At 31.9% G+C, this 18,949-nt stretch overlaps 2 protein-coding genes across 3 annotated transcripts; both read left to right on the top strand.

The window, feature by feature from the left end:
- Positions 1-6,361: 6,361 nt before the first annotated feature.
- Positions 6,362-9,577, top strand: LOC114756031 (uncharacterized). Its single transcript, XM_028944939.1, has 3 exons — positions 6,362-6,652; positions 7,486-7,642; positions 9,301-9,577. The coding sequence occupies exons 1-3, from the start codon at positions 6,479-6,481 to the stop codon at positions 9,432-9,434; spliced, it is 465 nt and encodes a 154-aa protein (XP_028800772.1). The 5' UTR covers positions 6,362-6,478; the 3' UTR covers positions 9,435-9,577.
- Positions 9,578-12,606: 3,029 nt separating this feature from the next.
- On the top strand, positions 12,607-18,011 carry LOC114756086 (CD2 antigen cytoplasmic tail-binding protein 2 homolog). 2 transcript variants are annotated; one of them, XR_003741403.1, is made up of 10 exons: positions 12,607-12,820; positions 13,358-13,577; positions 14,711-14,836; positions 14,908-15,060; positions 15,355-15,481; positions 15,657-15,698; positions 16,108-16,419; positions 16,530-16,572; positions 16,660-16,786; positions 16,997-17,076. XR_003741403.1 is itself a non-coding variant. In XM_028945007.1 (10 exons), exons 1-10 carry the CDS (start codon positions 12,744-12,746, stop codon positions 17,585-17,587), a joined length of 1,245 nt encoding a protein of 414 aa, XP_028800840.1. In that variant the 5' UTR covers positions 12,609-12,743; the 3' UTR covers positions 17,588-18,011. The 2 variants fall into 2 exon arrangements, 1 of the variants encoding a protein (XP_028800840.1); XM_028945007.1 differs by lacking the exon at positions 16,660-16,786 and adding an exon at positions 17,521-18,011 and having other exon boundaries at positions 12,609-12,820; positions 16,997-17,074.
- Positions 18,012-18,949: the final 938 nt, after the last annotated feature.

The raw sequence follows: 18,949 nt of genomic DNA, 5'->3' as shown, positions 1-18,949 counted from the left end.
AGACACCGTAGCTGTACTCCTCGCCTACTCTCTCACGCCATTAAAGCTGAAGAAGAAGCCACACCCAGGGTGGTCGCAATATATACATACATATATATATAATAAATTCTTTTATGTGTGAACACGCAGAGCGAAACGAGAAAACAAACACAGTACTGTGTCTTCCCCACTAAATTAAAGCTTTTACCTTTTCTTCATCTTTGTTTGAGGATTATTTTTATTAATATATAATATAAAATATAAATTACAGGGTTAAACGTGAAACTCTTGATCATGCGTGCTATACACGCTCGACCTTGTTATGGGACCCATGGGACAATCAACTACTTTGTTGTGGAGTTTGGATCCCATATGGCGCGTGTAACCATACAACCGCCATAAAATTAATTTTTCTTAAAATATTATATTGGAGGGATTTTTCTGTTATACTGATATTTTTAGAATCTTCAAGCCAGATGTTCATCTAATTTAATCATTTTTGTCAAATGAAAATAAGAAAAATACTAAATTAATTACTCTATATTCACCAAAAGTAATCTTATTTGGAAAGAGCCTCTACTCTCTACCTTTCCATATCTTAAGAAAGATGAAGCACTCTCCTTATTACATAAAAAAAAAAAAATTATACTAGTAATTAATTAAGCATAATTTCATATCTTTCAGAAAAAGTCATAGAAATTTATATAAGAAAATTATCATGCCATTGAAAGAAAATCCCTCACGGTAGAATAAAAGATATGACATGTCATAAACTTCTTTTATCAATCTGAATCTTTCATCATGCAACGTTTCACTGCAAGGATTTTTCAAAAAATGTTCTACTTGTTCATGTCTTCCTAATGGATCATTACCTTTGTATTTATCTCACAGCTAATCAATGATTATTAGTTAAAGTAATTGTAATAATTGAGGCTACGATAAGAGTTGTGTCTTTCTATTAAGTTCGGGAGGGTATAATGGGCTTCTAGAGGTTTCATTAATACCTTTGATATAGATATAAGGGGTTTAGCTCAATACATATATGTGTGTAGATATAATGGGTGGCACTTTTCAAAAGTAATTTTATACAAATTGAAATAATTTCTATTATATATTCACTTTTTAAATCGTAAAATTATTTTTAAAATCATAATTTAGGTTTTACTCAAACACCCTTATAAAAGCTGAACAAGAGTGTCTAAGGCTTGCTGCCCTAATGTTTTATCCTAATACTCTCTCCCATCCTAAATATAAAATTCATTTTGTAACGTAATTTACATTATAAAATAGATATTATATTTAGCACCGGATGAGTATATTCTAATACTTATATCAAGTTGTTGTAAGTGAGATACTCATTTGCCCATCGAACTTTTGGCTAGATGGTGGAGCAATATTGTGTCTCCCATCAAGTCACATGATCGAATCTGGTACTTCCTGGTTGAAACCAAATAAAGAGAGAGAGATATTCATATCTTTTTATTTATTTTATTCCCTTAAACTAGTTTTAGGAGGTGTTTAGATGAGCCCATAAGTGCTTTTTAAAAGCATTTTTCTATAAATTAAGACAGATTCTCTCACATATTTACTTTGTGAGTCGTGAAATTACTTCTGAAACCATAATTCGTTTCTATCTAAACATGTTAGGAAAAGTGGCAAGTATTTTGGAGTGGATTATTATGCCACTATTTGGGAATGTAAAATAACTTATGAAGTATAAAACTATAATGAACTTGTTTTATTCTTTTCTGACCAGGAACTTGTATTATTCTTTTAATGTTTATTGGTGCATGTAACCTTATCCTTTGGCGGTTGGGTATATGAGAATTCACTAATAAATTGAAGATATAGTTTAGATTTACATATTCTGTTTGGATTTTTTCGTTATGATTATATTATTTTAAAATTTAGTTATTTGAAGTATATATATATTGAAATACTAAGAAATCTTATAGGATACGGGATGTATGCATCTAATTGACTACATAATAAAATATTAGATACTTTATATTGAAAAAAAAAAAATCTAATCTAATTGTTGTTTGATACTATATCACAATCTGAATTTACTTCCAAAATTATTAACATTTATTGCAAGGTCAAATATTCTAATTCATCAAAACTATATTCTATGTTGAGTTTTTTCCAAAAAAAAAATTATAACTTTAGATAAACTATTTTTTTTTTGTTATACTAGGAAATTCTAAATTGTAACCCCTATTCATACTCCATCTTGTTTTACCACCTCAACTAATTTCAAATAGTACATTAATATTTTGGCTGGACAGTTTCAATATTAAGTACTTTGGAGTGGATATGTAGGCCACTATATTTTACAAGTTTTAAAATAATGACCCTGCGAGCTGCTTATGGGTAAGGCCACATGACCCACTAATCCATTTTTTAAATGTTATTTTGTGGACATTAATAAGAAAATAGTTCATTTTATTCGGTAAAATTAGTGTTAAAAATTTTCAATTATGACATAGATGAGAGTATTTTAGTCTAAGTGAATTTCATCCCTGAGACATCAAGATACTTATAGTCTTATACTTTTTTTTTTATTCTTTAATTTGATATCTATGTGTTTTTTTTAATTAAATTTTTAATTTTGCTCTTTTAAATTTAACATTGTTAACCCTTGCACAGAGATTAAAAATATTAATAGAACAAAGCTGTACTAAAAGCTAATGCTGCTAAAAAAGTAAAATTAAATGATTTAATTAAGAAAAAAAATACATAGATATCAAATTAAAAATTGAAAAAAGTATATGTACCTCTCATATAGTTTTTCTTTAAAAGAAGAATCAACTGTTCCAAGAAAGAAATCAAACAAAAGGTGGATGGATTCAAGTAAAGTTGTTTGAACTTAAGAAGAGGAGGATATGTGTTGTTGAGATTAAAACTTGCGTAAATAATAAATTAGGATTGGGTAGTGAGAATAAATTTTTTTTTAAAAATCAATTAAAATAAAAACAAAATTAGGGTTTAAAGGCTGGACGAAGCCCAACTTATTTTTTTCCAAAGCATTTATTAAGGCAGAGCCAGCAAGCCTTTTCTTTTCTTTTTCCTCACATTTTCTAGATTTGTCTAATCCACATTGATTTACACAATTTTATTGGCAAAAAAAAAGTTTTGCACAATTAAAAAGAGGATCACGTGGCAAACGACTTAAAAGTGGCACAAGTGGCTGTTACAACTCACCACGAGGGAGAATTTATTACCCCCATATTCAAAGATTCCCTCTTAATTTTTTGAGAAAATCATTAAAAAAGTGACTGTTGAATTTTAAAATGACAAATCAGGAATTACTACAAAAATATGTTGTTATTTGCTTTGTAAGTGTAGTCATTTTCTTTATAAATGTAGTAACCAATACTGATTTGTCATTTTAAAATTCAACAGTCACTTTTTTGAGATTTTTCCTAATTTTTTTTTCATTCTAAACCTTTTGAAAAAGAGTCTTATATTTGAATATTTTTTAACTAATTAAGTGATCTTTTTAACTAACGAGACAGTTTTCCGTGATTAATAATTTCAACAAAAAGAATTCCAAATTTTACAAATATTAATCATTTTAACTAAAGTTTTTGATATGTACATAATTATTAATAAACATTCGTAATAATGTCCATATAGAATATAAAGAGGGAAGAAGCAGCTAAAATCGTGACAAAAAAAAATTGCTAGAAATTTGTCGTTGGTTAATGGGAGAATTCGCAATCAGATTTCAAGTAAAAAATATAATTACTAAAAAATCACAATAATAAATAAATAATTGTTATTTATTATTTTAAAACTTTTCATTGCATGTTGCTATATTGTCACTAGGACTTTCTAATAATTATATTTTTTACTTGAGACTTAATTATAATTCTCTCCTATTTAATTAGGATGTTCTGTGGTTGATTTTATTTTTAAGTAATTGGTGTTATACAAAGATGTTAGAAACATGTCTTAGGCACCGTTTGGGTGACACCCCAAACCATGGTTTGGGACCCAAACCATGGTTTGGGTGATAAGTCATCCAAACACCCACCCTATTTGCATAAATCATGGTTTTGGAAAAAGAAATTTTTTTTTGCTTTTGGAGAAAAAAAGAAGAGTGTGAGAGCTTATAGGATATGTATCTTGTTATTTTTTTTATAAACATATTTAATCTTATATTTTATAAATATATATACATATTAATTATTTATTAATTATATTATCTTATGTATTATTAATTATGTTAATAAAAAATATATTATTAACAATTTTATTCCTTCAAATTAAAATATATCATAAAATCTATTTTTTTCTGTAATTATCATATTAACTTTTGTCGTTTTTTTAGTAATTTGTATATATAAAAAGTGCTTCTGATAACAACTATCCAAATACTCTCACTTCTCAAAATCATTTTTTCATAAAATCTATTTTTTTCAGAATCACTTTTTCAAACCACGGTTTGGTTTCATCCAAACACACCCTTATAATAAAGTGTAAAAGTAATTTTTTTAAAGAGTGCCAAACACTTTTTACTTTAAATAAACAATTAACATATAGGCATACAAATATATCAATACTAGTTTCAAACCTAGAGTTTTATCCATACGTGATGGATAGGGTTGCCACCAAAATAATTTGCTAGTTAACATTAGGACTTGTTGGGAATATCCCTTTTTTTAAGCTAAGCTTGTTGTGAATAATTTATAAGTAATTTTTAAATCGTGAATAAAGAAATATCTTGATTTACATAAAAATGCCTATTATTTCTTACATAAAAATATTTATAAACACTTAAAATAATCAGATGTAAATAAGTCTTTAAAAAAAACTCGGTTGAGTTTGCCGGAAAAGCAAGAATTCAAGGAACCAGATTAGTATAAGGTCAAAAAAAAAAAAAAACCACATTAATAATGAGCACCTTGTAATCATGCCGCCGCTAATGCTTGGAAGCGGATCAAGAACTGTCAGACAAAAGTATCCGCTCAGTTATAGACACGCACAGCACCAATTTATGATGCTCCCTCCCTCCCATGTACGGACACACCAAACTCCAACACCTAATCATATGGAGGTCGGAGTTATGGGACTGCCTTTTCCTTTTTAAAATATTAATTTGGATTTAAATTGAGAGGATTTTAATAAGATTTAAAAAAAATAATTACAAAAAAGACTTAATAACAACCAAAATTACAAATAGAAAATGACAATTTTTTAGACTTATTTTATAATTATTTATTGACACCTCATTATAATTCTCTCTTTAGAATTTAAATCTGTTGATCTAAGTAGACTTATTTTTTAATATATTTTTTTTATTTACAAGATTTGAATTGGCAGTAAAATTTAGTCATTTGTAGTTGATTCAATTGCGGATACAGTTGATAAAAGTTATTTTTATACCAATCAACACGTTATATTATAAATATTATCCAGATCTTTATGCTAAGAAATTACTTTTGTTTCTATTTAAGGACCAAATAAAATATTACCATATTTAGATAAATTAAGAAAACTAGTTATTTTAAAAAACATGATTTGATTTTTCCAAAATATTATTTTAAGTTTCAATAATTATTCTTGGATGAAAACGACTTGATATGTATAATGAATAAGGATACCTCAAAAAAATAAATTATAAATTTAAAAGCCTAACTATTAAAGACTTGAGATGGTATTACCTCCTGTACTAAATATAATAGTTAGTTGACTAATTTAAATTGATTTAAAAATAAATTAAGTTAATTATTTGTAATAAATAGATATTGTTTTTTCTAAAATATCATTACTAATCAAATTTATTAGTTAGGACTATTATTATTAGAAAGATTATCTTAAAAAATACTCTCTCCGTTTCTTATTATAAGAGACGAATAACCGAATTACGTTGATAAAAAAAACAGTTAAAATTAGTTAAGAACAATTAATGTGTAAAAAGTATAATTTTTTTTCCAAAAATGCCCTCATTAATAAGGAGAGAGAGCATGAGAGAGAATAATAGTAAATTCTTAAAAGAAAGAGAAGTGGAAAGGAGAGAGAGTGTGAGTTGGAGACAATAAATATGGGTAAAATAGGAAATCAACACAAAAAAGTAGAGACAACTTTTAAGTATCTCTTATATTTAGAAACATACTATAAGCATCAAATGTCTCTTATAATAAGGAACGGAGGGAGTAAATAAATATGAGAGACAAATTGAATCAGGATCTTATATTGAGAATTAAAATAAAATTCAAACAATGTCTTATATTAAACACAGGAAGTAATATATTTAAAAAAAATTACACATATTTATTATAAATAACTAATATTTTTTCCCTCAAAATTTAAAACTAAAGTCCGGCGATTAATCATAATCAACGCGATCTTAAACATGGAAGCAAAAGAAAGCCCGTGTGATAATGGTAATCAAGTTTCCGTCTTTCCCTATCATCCTTTGTTGATCGGGGCGGGGATCAAGCTTCGAGGGCTAGTGTCCACTGGCATTCAGTGCGGTGGGTAGAGTAGAAAAATGGATGAGAAAGGGAAGGGAAGCGAGAGGTGGAGCGGAGCGATCACAAATCTGACGGAGATGTCTTCCAATTTGGATTCACTCCAAAAGCTTCTCCTCAAGAAAGCCGTCTTTGTTGACGAAGACACTTTTACCAGAGCCTCTCTTACCGCTGAACAATCCCGGACCATTAAGGTTTTGCTTTCTCAATCTGATAGCAACTGTTGCTCGTATTGCTTCGATTGAGGAGGATCTGCTGGGTATAGTGGGTCGAGCATATTTCAAACTTAGCTTCTTAATGGTTTATGATGATCCTAACTAGTTTAATCATTGTTTGAAGTCCGCTATTGACTTTGCTGTACGGATTAAGAAAGATATGTTGCATATATTGGGCAGCGTCTTTCAAATTTTACTTCCTCTTTTGTCTATAATTCAGTGTGGATTCAATTATGCTTTCTTTTCTCTTCTACCTGTTCATCGCTCTATGAAAAATTTGGCAATCTTAATGTGTGTTTCCTTTTTTGCTTGTGCTTGTTAAATAGGAGCTTCAGTCCCACACATGCTAAGCGTTTTGTGTGAGTTTATTGTTTTGCTTTCATGCGGAGTGTCTGAATTTTGGTTACTAGTCACTACCCGCCCACCACTCTACCTTGAACGCCTATGCTACCCTTAGGCCATCGGTGGTTGTGTTAGTTATTAAATATGCTCGTAAACCATGGCATTGCCCTGGCCTCACTTTTAATGAAGGTCAGTATGCTAGAAGAGATTAAAATGGCACATCTCCTTCTGGGATCAGTGATTGGTTTTATAACAATGATTGGTTTCAAATTGTTAGATTTTGCTATCCCAAATTTTATTGACATAAGGTGCTTTGATTCAGTCTGTTCTTGGTAGTTACCTGCGCATGTGCAATCAGCACTGTATTTTCCTGATATTCTGCTGTGTGAAATCAGTGATTGATCTATTGCTGTAGAATAGGAAGCCTTCCCTTCCCTACCCTCACATAATTCAGTGTAAATCGTCGCTAGGTTCTTCAGCAAAGAGTGGAAACATTGGAGAGAGAACTTGATGCTGCCATCACTGCTGCTGCTCATGCTCGTTCTGAAAAGCGCCAGGCTGAAGCAGCACAGAAAGCAGCTGAATTACGTGCACAAGAGATTACAAAAGAGCTTGAGAACACGACAAGTATGTTGAATTCAAACCTACCATTTCCCCCATTAATAATTTCGAAAGTGATTGCTTTTGGTTAGGATATTAGTAATTCTTTGAAAATATAGAGGAATTGAGTGACTCTTACTTTAACTATACCTTTTGCCTTTCCCCGTCAATAAGCATTATACAGGAGCCCTTTCGTGCTTAATTATAATGCTGAAATTGATATTCAAGAAATTACTGTGTGGACAATTTTATTGTAAACTTTGTTGAACTACTTATTTTTGCTTTATGTAAATGCTATGAATGTTGTTGGTATGGGGGAAGTTTGGTTTGAAGCTTACTCTTCATGTTAATTTTTATATTCAGCTCGAATCTTAGAAGGACAAAGTTAGACCACATTTGAATCTAAATTGTTTTATGCTCAGATTGAGTGAAAATGCACAGTTGGCTAATTTGTTTGGTTTGTTCATCAAGCATGGATCTTGGAGATATTGGGAGAGTAGTTGTTTTCCCCTCTTTGGATTCATAGATGACCTGACGTTAAGTACGTATAGAATGGAATTTTCTTTTAATGGTTGGCTTTGGCATTGGCATTTGGCCTAGGTTCTAAGAATTTCATCTCATGATAGTCCCATGGAGAGCTGCAGCTATAAAAATGATTATCAGTACTAGAGAAATAAACCATTTCTAGTGTACATTGGCTACAATTGAAATTGTTGATGATACAAATGTTACATTGCAAAGTGTTATTTGCTCTTGTGTTGTGCTTCTCTTGAACTTGTTTTTTTTTTGGGGGGGGGGGGGGGAGAACTTGCCACCTAGTTTTGATTGTTTTTATTTGAAATTCGGTGGCAGTGCAGTGACGATTCGGATTGATTTGAACATTTTTCAAGGAAGAAATTGGAACCTTTTTTTATCCATGTATTTTGCTAGTTGTATGTTCTCCACCATAACTGGAGAACTCAGCATTGTGTACTATCTCCGTACTAGGGTTTGTCCTATATTTCTAATATCTCCATACTTTGAGGTCGCTGCATTATGTCATTTATCCGATAGGGTATCGTTTACGCAGATTTAGCAATGAGCCCCAAAACTAACTTATCATATTTGAATATTCAAGTTTATCATCAGATCTATTCGCTTTTTTCCTTCGGATATAATTATTTGATGTTCGATACTCCTGGATTAAATTTGACCAAACCAATTCATTGTGCCTTGGCATTTCCCGTCCTAGTTTTTTCCTTTGGATACAATGATTTGATATTTATACTCCCAGATCAGATTTGAGCATTGTTGGGCCAATTAGGGGGCATCTCTTCCAACTGATTTCTTCATCAAACCAATTAATTGGGCATTAGCATTTTCCCTCCTAGTTCTTGATAACCAATTCCCCAGACAGATAAAGTATAAACCAACTTCATTCGAGCATGTCAACTTCATATTCGAGTTGCAGGAATATGCCTGTTCCTCTTTTGAGCAAGCTTTCAAACCTGAGCTATTTCTGAACTTCCTGCTTCGAGTCATATCTTAAAATTTCCATGGCTATCAGTTTCAACAAGTCCAATGTGGGATGGGGAGAATTGGGTGATCCAGTTATGGTTGAATTGTTTTCCTGTCGCAGCAGAAATCTGAAACAGTTGTGGCTGAGACATGAGCGAGAAGCTAATATTTTTTGAGTTCAATTGCAGAGGTGTTTGAGCTGCACATGGAAGAGCTGCGTGCAAAGCAAGAAGAAATATCGAAGCGTGATAAGGACATCAAACTCCTGGAAGCCATTATTCAAACACTTGGGGGAAAAGAATCATGTTCTGGTTCTGTGTAATTTTCTTCTTATTTCAGGATTTGGTCTATAGATCATTTTTTCCTTACCATGTAAATTGTATCATATGCGTATATAAAGATCATTACCCAATATGGTACATGATGTTTTCCTAAATAATGATCATTACCCTCAGTGAACGATAATTCAAGCCCATGTATGCTTGATTAAAAATAACTGAAGGATAATAGACTTGAAAGAGATGCTACTATCTAGTCAACTGGTACCTAACAAGACTTTGAATGATTTCAGAATTTTACTTATCTTGGAAAAGTGATGCCCGCCAAGCAAGACTTTAGATGATTTCAGGAAATTGGAAGTTTGGAACCTACATTTGTAGACGATGAGCTGAGTGTAAACTATTTCCATTTAAATCACAATTACTAAAATAGCTCTAGATGTCAGGAGGTCTTCCTGCGATGCAATATTCAAGATTATTTTAGGAAATTTAATTCCATACCTATACATAAGAATCCTAGATATGAATTTTCTATTACACAGACAATGAAAAATATAATGCATATTATAATTTTTTTTATTAAAAAAATGATAAAAAAAGAAGTTTGAAATTACTAAATCTCAAATTAGGATTGGTAACAACACTTTATTTGGAGCTGATAATATTAAATTTGCAAATGAAAACAAATTTTTGTTGACATTTTTTGTTTGGCATTTAGTAATTTTCATCTTCTTTTTTTTTTCTTTTTTTTTATATGACATTATGTATTTTAACAAGAATACAAATATAAGTTCCTATCCATATTTTTGTATTTCTGTTATACATATTACTATATGTATCAAATAATTGGTTAATACTTTTGTAATTGGTAAGGTTTAAAAAAAAGCTCTGATTTAAAAAAAGAAGGGATAATTAATCTACAGCTCCTTATAGTTTCAACTAATTTTGAATCAGGTCCTTATAGTTTTTTTTTCTTTGTATCAGGTCCTTATACTTTCACCTATTTTTAATTAGGTCCTTGTATTTATTTTTCTTTTTATCAAGTCCTTATAACTTCACTTTATTTTTAAGTAAATCCCTGAATTTTTTATTCTTTATTTTATAAATTCTAATAGTACTATTATATAAACATAAAGTAGTATGTATTATTTAATATTAGTTTATAAACAATAATATTCTAAAGATATTGAATTATTATAATGATTTTAATTTTTTCAGCAAAAAGATTAATTGTTCTAAAAAAATTTCCTGAATTAATTAATTCTATTACTTTTTTATTACATAATTATTAATTTAATTTAATTATTAATATTTTATATTTCAGTATTAATCCATTTAATTAAGCTTATATTTAATTAATAAATAAAAATTAAAACTATATGAACCTGATTAAAAATTTAGTGAAATTATAAGGACTTAATTAAAAAATAAATAAATACAAAGACCTAATTAAAAAAAGGTAAAAGTATAAGGACCTAATAAAAAGAAGAAAAACTATAAGGACCTGATTCAAAATTTGTTGAAATTATAAGGACTTACGGATTAATTAACAAAAAAAAAAATGCACTTCTGAAAGATACTGTAGTTATCTCTCTTCCTTGGTTAGAGAGTGAGAGGCAGCCGTCATCACTAACTGGCTACCAGACTTCCCCTTTGCTTCAAGCAACAATGTAGCTTCTCTAAATGCATTTATTTAATTATCCAATTACTTAAAGGGATCAAAAATCCTTTATTTCCAAAATTAAGGTTTGATTACTAAAGCCTTTTATATACACTTAAATAAAAAAATTTATATACTCTGTATTAAAAAAAAAATTATATACTGCTTGACTAGTGGGTAATGCAACGTATCATAATTGTTATATTATACTCTTCCGGTCCTTAATATAGGATTCAATGTTGGTTTTGGTCTTAAATATAAGACCTGTTTCTCTTATTTATTAATTTTCTCTAAATTATCCCTATAGATACTCCCTCAACTATAATCAAGTAGAAGAGGGAGAGAGGATATTAAGAAAGATGATTATGGTGTTTTAGGAAAAATGTGTCACTTTTTTTATAATTAACTAACTTACCTAACTTCCTTAATCTAATCAAATTAGTTAAATGGGTCTTATGTTAAGGATAAGAGAAGTATATAAATATAAATGCTTAGAATTATCCATCAGGGCCATCATTTTTATCAAAAAAGGATTTTTTTTTTTTGTTCTTTTTGATTTTCTATAAAATATCTTCGCTACTTCATAGATTGTAGGATAAATGGCTAAATGCTTACATTGTTGTCAAGTGTAGGAAAGTAAAGGTAAGTTATTTTTATTTTTACTACGGGCCAAGAGTTCAATGAAGTTATTACAATGGCAATTTTTCCATGTAATTCTAACTTCAAATAAAGTTCAAAGCTATCATGTATTACCTCCGGTCTAAGATTTCATTTGAATTTTATTTTGATTCTAATTATAAAACTTAAATTCACTTTGTCTCTCATATTTATACATTTATTTTTCAAAATAGTCCTTTTAATGATAGTAGTTCTAGCTAATATACTTGATTAGTAAGGATTTTTTAGGAAAGATAACTCCTATTTATTACAAATAAATAACTTAATTTTTTTTAATTTATTTAAATTAGTCAACTAATTCTTATATTTAGGATTAGAGGTAGTATATTATAAAAAAGCATAAACAAATTATCTTGATAGTGCCATTCCCTTATCAATGTGGGCCAAAATTGTTCCTTGTTGTAGCTTTTGGGCTTAGAATCAATTATGGGGCGATTTAAAAAATCATTATGGGCCAGCCTTGCCATATTTTTGTTGGGCCATTGTCCTCTGTCAAGGATTGGAAATAACGTTAGCCTAAATAGAATTGGAAACAAACTTGATCCATACTCAAGTATACAATTTATAACCATTTAAAATATTCTTTACATTTAACAAGTCAATTCTTATAATTTTCATTCAGTTAAAATTTAGACTCAAAATTATTTTTAAAATTTAGAAAAATAATGCTTTAAATGACTATATTATATGATGGCCAAAAAAAGACTAAATTATAGGTTTAGGGATTGAGTTTTAGGTAAAGACTGAGTTATAATTAAATTTAAAGCTATAGTAATTAAATGATTAATCTTCCCTTCGTACTATCATTATTATGCCTTGTTAACTTGATAATAAAATCGAGGCGGTGCAAATAAAATCATAAATCAGTATTTTAAAATTCCGAGGAGAGGAGAAGAAGAAATGGGATGAAGAGCGTAGTTTCGAGCTAGCACGAAGAAATCCGGCCAGGGCGTGTCGGCCTCTTTTCCAAAGAAGTTCAAAGTGTTGGAGTAGCTTAATTGCTTATTCAGCATCAATGGAGGGATCATCATCGCGCAGTAACAATAAACGTCCCTTTTTGGAAGAAGACGATGGTCTTAACAAGCCGCCTGCGTAATTTTCTGTTGCTTTCTTGTTGACCTCTCTTATTCATGCCCGAGTTGATGCCTGTTGGGAAAATATTGCTTCTGGTTTGAATTAATTTTCTGCCTGAGGTTCTTAGAAATTGTTCCATACAAATCCTACATGTTTCTTCTTCTGGTTATGGGCGTTCGAGGTGGCGGTTTTGCCTTGAGCCTTCACTGGCCAAAAGGTGGACTTTGGGTGAAAAACCCGAAACTTTGTACTTAGTACGGATTTTTATGCAAACTTCTTGTGTGTGCGCATTGGGTCGGGAAGTTGTGGAATTGGGCTTTCTTTTATCTCAAATACGGTTGTTCATTTCCAAATTTAGCTGCAGAAGCTGTGCTAATTTTTCTCTACCCTCAGTAGTTTTGTGTCTCGGCATCAGGGCCTTTTTGTTTTCTTTTTTAATGAAAAGGGTGCTAGAATTCGTTATGAGCTGGGGAACTAAATTTAATGATGCTTATATTAAAATTTATGTTAATCTAACCTAAACTGCGTAGATTCTTTTCTGCATTCGTTATGCAGGCAAAAAAGGGTTCGGTTTCCGAAGGGTAAGAAGGTGAGACCAGGGGATGAAGCAGTGGTGGACATAGGACCGGTTGAGGAGGACACAGATGACATGATGAATCCCCGTCGTGCAGCTAAAGAGCGGGCTAAACGCAGGAGTCAAATGACTACTGAACTCTTTAGTGAAGACAGTAGAGGTATAGCAAGTGACATCTCGGCTGCTGAAGTGAAATATGAGGTTTGTTACAACTTTTTTCTTGGGGGCCAATAGATGATTTTATTTCAACTTGACTTCATAGATGGCAGCCAATTTCAATTAGGCTGGCTGCATTGACAAATTCTCTCTCAGTAAACATGAACATAACAAATAATTCATTAATCTTTGAATTGGTCACAACCTTTTCTTGTTGGTCCTTGGCTGAGTTGTATTCTTCTTTATATCTATGTTTCACTTGGTACGCTGACATCGGGTGAGGTTGCATATATAGCGAAACACTGGCTCTAACTAACATATTCACATAACCCTTCTGATAAAAGAAGGGGTTTGATCAGTGTTTCCCTTTCTAAGTATCTTCAGGGAAAATGTTTATCTGATTATAGCACTGAAGCCTTGATTCGCTAGAATATGCCTGAGCTGTTTGTTGCTTTACCTTGTTATATTTAGACTGGTGATAGTGTTAACTATGTTATCTTTACCTTGTTATATTTAGACTGGTGATAGTGTTAACTATGTTATCATTTTTTGTTTGATCCTGTAATTTCATGTTCTGCCTTTGGAGTTAATGCTGCAAGCATAGACTATATTTGTTTTTCAGTGTTTGGATTTTAAACTGTTGATGCTTAAAGCAAACTTTTAGACGTTTAAGCTTAAAGCACCAGTTGGCAATAAGTATTGTCATGGTCCTCAAACTTCAATCATATACATCTTGTGTCTGCGAATGAGTCACCAACTGACTATATAAGGGAAAGATTTTTGCAACTCTGAACTCTGAAGTTCCCATGGATGATGGATGTGCCTTCGTTTCTTTAGGTGTTGACAACTTGATCAAGTGGTTGTTGGTTAATGGAATTTTTAATGATTTATTTTATTTGGCGAGCTAGTATGTTTAGTCTACTTGGCTTGCAATTTCTTTTACTGTTTGCAATCCCTTGGATGGACACTTATTATTTATTCTCTTGATGGATTTTGAATGCTTGGATTTTAGTGACATAAGCTCCCAAAGACTCACAAAAGATATCGTTTTATTATATCTTTGAATGTGGAATGATTCTTTCCTTGGTTGACACTGATGTTCATTGTAAATGTTAGCAGTTACATCTGTTACAAGGTTATGGAAAGGATAGCCAATGATGACTGATATATTTTGGTAGGATAATGAAAATTTTGTTGATGATGGGATTCAAATAGAACCTTTCAACCTAAGTAAAGAGAGGGAAGAAGGTTACTTCGATGCAGCTGGAAATTTTGTTGAATATGTCAGAGATAATGAGATTAAGGTGAGGTTTCCCCTCTTCTTTTGGCACTTCTGCACTTGTAACTATATTTTGATTACTGAGGATAATTTCAGGATGCATGGCTTGATAATGTTGAAGTTGATCCCAAATATTCTGCATTAAACTCAACGGTGACAAATGATGAAGAAGAGATCCAAGACCTTTCCTCTAAGGATATTGCGGTCAAAAAAAGGCGCATTGCAGATGCACTTGAGCCAGGAGAAACAGTAAGCCTGCACCCTGCACTTAATCATACATAAGTCATGAGTGTTTCTTTTTTGGTTTGACAACTTTTCCCTGTTGACGCATTAATGTATAATGGAAAATAGTTATGGTCAACATTCTGGAGATTCTTGGGGATACCATTCGTGTAGTGTTTGTCAGCCCTTGTTCTCTTCAGTTCTGATAACTTTAGACCATTGTGTTTGGGTAGAAATGCAGTTCAGAGGTAGTGCGCACACTGATAAGTAGTCTGTTGGCGTCATTTATTGCATCGGGTTATCTTATTCTTCTTCTAACAGGTCTTACAAGCTTTGCGAAGGTTAAAAGGTAATAACGACAGAAAGGCAAAAATGTCACCTCAGACTAAGATTTTATTTGACCAGCTGACAGAAGATGCCATGAAACTGATGGAGAATGGTGAATACAGTTAAGTTCGCTTTGGGCATTTTTATATCCTCAGATGTCCAGAACAGTTTTTCATTTGTTGGTTTAAGATCCTTTATGTTATCCAGATTGCTTATTAGATTTTCTCATCAGCTTCTTTAGGGGGCATATATCGGTACACAATGTTTAATTTTGGTTACTATTTTTTCCCCTGCAGATGTCTATCATGAAAAGCAAGAGGTTTTCCAGCGTGAAGCAGGTTATTGTTATATCAACAATGGCTTCATTTTGTTTTTGTTGTATTACCTTTAGTCCTTAATATAAGAGCTAATTTGACATTCATTTTGGTCCTAAATATTAGACCTCAATCCGCTTTGCCTTCAATATTTATCTACTTTGCCTCAAGTAATTCTTATAGTATTTGCATATATTAAGTTATTATCAATGGCTAATTCAAACATACATGATTAAAAAGGGTATTTTAGGGAAAATAATATTTATTTGCTACAAATAACTAACTTAATTAATTTCATTAATCTCTCCAAATTAATAAAATGGGTCTCATATTAGGGATCGGAGGTAATATCAAATTATCTATTGTTTTGTTCATTTCATGGCTTACGTTCCACATCCCATTCTCTCTGCAATGCTCTTGCTCCCTCTTTCAGAAGGATATGAGAAGCTGGCCCTCGCACGAGGAGATGGCACATCGTCTCATTCGGGTGGGGGGAATTCTAATTTGAATGGGGAGAAAGACCTGTTCTCTGATGGCATGGACACTGGTTTGGTCTCGGCAACAGTCCCCAGTACTTCCAGTGGTGCTTCCGATCCAAATGTCTCTACTACTACGGAAGTCTCTGGCAGTGGTGCAGATGAGTATGATATATTTGCAGATGATGATGATACTGCGGAACCATCTGCTCAAGAAAACAATGCCCCTTTCCAAACATCATCACATGCCCAAAATTGTGATTCTGATGGTAACTTCTTTTAAATTGTTTCTAAAATAGTCATCTGAAATGGAAATCATTTATCACTGCTTTTTTGTACGCATAAGTTTTTGCTTGACATTCTACGTTTGCTTTCTCAGGTGGAACATTGCAAAACGATTATGCATATGACGAGTCTTCTGGGTATGGCACTTCTTAAGTTTTCCTCCCTCTAAATTTTTGGAAATGACTCAACAAGTGATAACGAAGCAATCATCTTTTATATGACAGGAAAGGAAGAAGTGTTCATATGAACCTTATTAGGATTCAGCAGATCTGGCCTTTGTTACAGTTACCTTAATTATTTTATCATCAGTTCTCGTGCACTGAGACCAAACATGATAATTTGTCTGCACTAGTAATCAGCCTTCCATAAACATGTTAGGAAATTTTAAGCATGTGATCGTCTTTTTAACATCCTTTTTGGGTTCAATGGGAGCTTGTTCATGACTTTGATGTAAATAGAAAACGATCACCCAAGTTGGTCTGTTTGAATGAACCGTTCAAGAGGAAATACATTATGTTGTGTTAAAAGCTTGATCTAACGACAATTTATTTGATGGGCCAGGTACTACTACAGCAGCAGTTTGGGCTACTATTATGACCCAAATACAGGACTTTATTGCTCTGCAGCATCTGGGCAATGGTATTGTGCATTCCTCCTATTGTGTGCCTGTGTGTGTTTCAGAGTCTCACCTTTCATCCTGATATTGATGTCTTTAATTTTGTTTTTTTAGAAGAAAATGACCTCTTTAATTTGTTGAGGGGCAAGACAGCTTTTAATTCGCGAAATTAACAATTTCTATTTTATCTGTGTTGATGCTATAGATATGATTCTTGCTGGAATATGTTGAGGTGATCTGTTGTTTACTTCAAAGAACCACTTGTTAGTGATTAATGAAAGTTATTCATAATTCTTATTATGAAGGGATTCTGCTGCTTTTTATCAATAAATTAAGCCTGTTACATACGTTTTATGGTATGTTTAAAACAACTGTCTCCAATCAAACGAGAGTTCCAGTGCTATCGTTATTACTAATTTTTTTAAATTATAATTAGCACAATGACAATTTTCTTTCTGTATGAATTTAGGTACTCGTTTAATGAGGAGACTGGCACATATGATGAAGTTAAAGAGACTGCATCAAACGCGAGTTGAGGGGTTTCTTTCCCTGTGGAATGTGTATAGACCCTTGGAAGTACTCGTGTGGTCATTGGACATCATAGGGTTATGTACAGACAAAGAAGCACTGACTTGATCTCGGCACATATGTGGGAGTATCTTCTTTTTCAGAAGCTAGAGTTGTAGTGCTTATATGTAGAACCTTCCTTGAAACTGTCTGTTTATGTTACATTGTTCCATGTTGTATTTCTTTTACGTGGAAATGTTCACTTGGGAGTTGAGAGTTAGGAGCAATGAGATGTCCCCCCCTTTTTGACACAAACCATTTGTAATTCTGCAGGTTCTTAGTCATTCGATTGACACCCATTCTTGTTCCGATTAGAATATTCTTGTACGATTCTAATGATGTATTTCGTTATGGTGATTTGATGAATTTAGAGTTTTACTTTTCAAAATGGAATTCATGTGTTTGCTGGCTAGGTGTAAATAGATATCTGGCAGTGTCACCGCACGCATTAAGTGGGTTGAGTGAAATTTTTTCCTGAAAGTGGAGCCAACGAAGCGGAGGATTGGAGATGGAACTGTGGAACTGGGCTCCACCCATTCCCAGTTTTTCGATGTAGCATTGTGTAAGTCGCAGGCTATACTTTGCCTTATTATTTGACATTAATTCTGGAGTTAGCTTTCAAGAGTAAGACTCGTTAAACTCAATTCAGTCCATGTTTTTGTGGAGTAAAACTTTGACAATAAACTGGTTTATGAAACACATTTCCTGAAGAAATGACTGTTTACTTCTTGTTGGACAAATGATTATCATGCCCCAGGAGGGGATATTGATATTGTGAGGGAAATAAAGTTCAGCAGTTTACTTAAAATCTGCAATGTTTGACTCTTAATTATGAATAAGGTCGTTTGAAGGAAAAATAATCATTTATGGGTTTATCATTAGTCAAATATGCCACTTCGATTGCTATTATAAATCACTTTCTAAAAGAAACGAGTGATTCTTACGACAAGCAATCAAGTGAAATATTTTGTTTTGTTCTTTAAGATAGCTCATTTAATATTTGATGCAATTTTTTTCTCGATTCTCAATATATAATTCATAGTTCCTTTTAGTAGTAATTCATAGTTTTATTGTGAATTTGATTATTTTTCATTTTCATCCAAATTTAATAACTCAACTGCTTTCCTTTGTTGTGGTTAAATGATTGGAGTTCTTTATGATACGGTGGGAGTTGTAGAAATTCTTGGAATGATTGAAACTTGATGTGTGAGTGCATATGGATATATATATATATATGTGTGTGTGTGTGTATATATATATTTTGCAGCAACAAGGATTTGATTTTGGTGCTTATCATGAAAATGAATAGCTACTGCCTAATCATCAATATC

This window comes from Neltuma alba, unplaced genomic scaffold, assembly GCF_004799145.2.
Source record: "Neltuma alba isolate B1F8T4 unplaced genomic scaffold, ASM479914v2 tig00010370_pilon, whole genome shotgun sequence".
Classification (NCBI taxonomy): domain Eukaryota; kingdom Viridiplantae; phylum Streptophyta; class Magnoliopsida; order Fabales; family Fabaceae; genus Neltuma; species Neltuma alba.
This window is presented reverse-complemented; position numbering and strand designations above follow the sequence as displayed.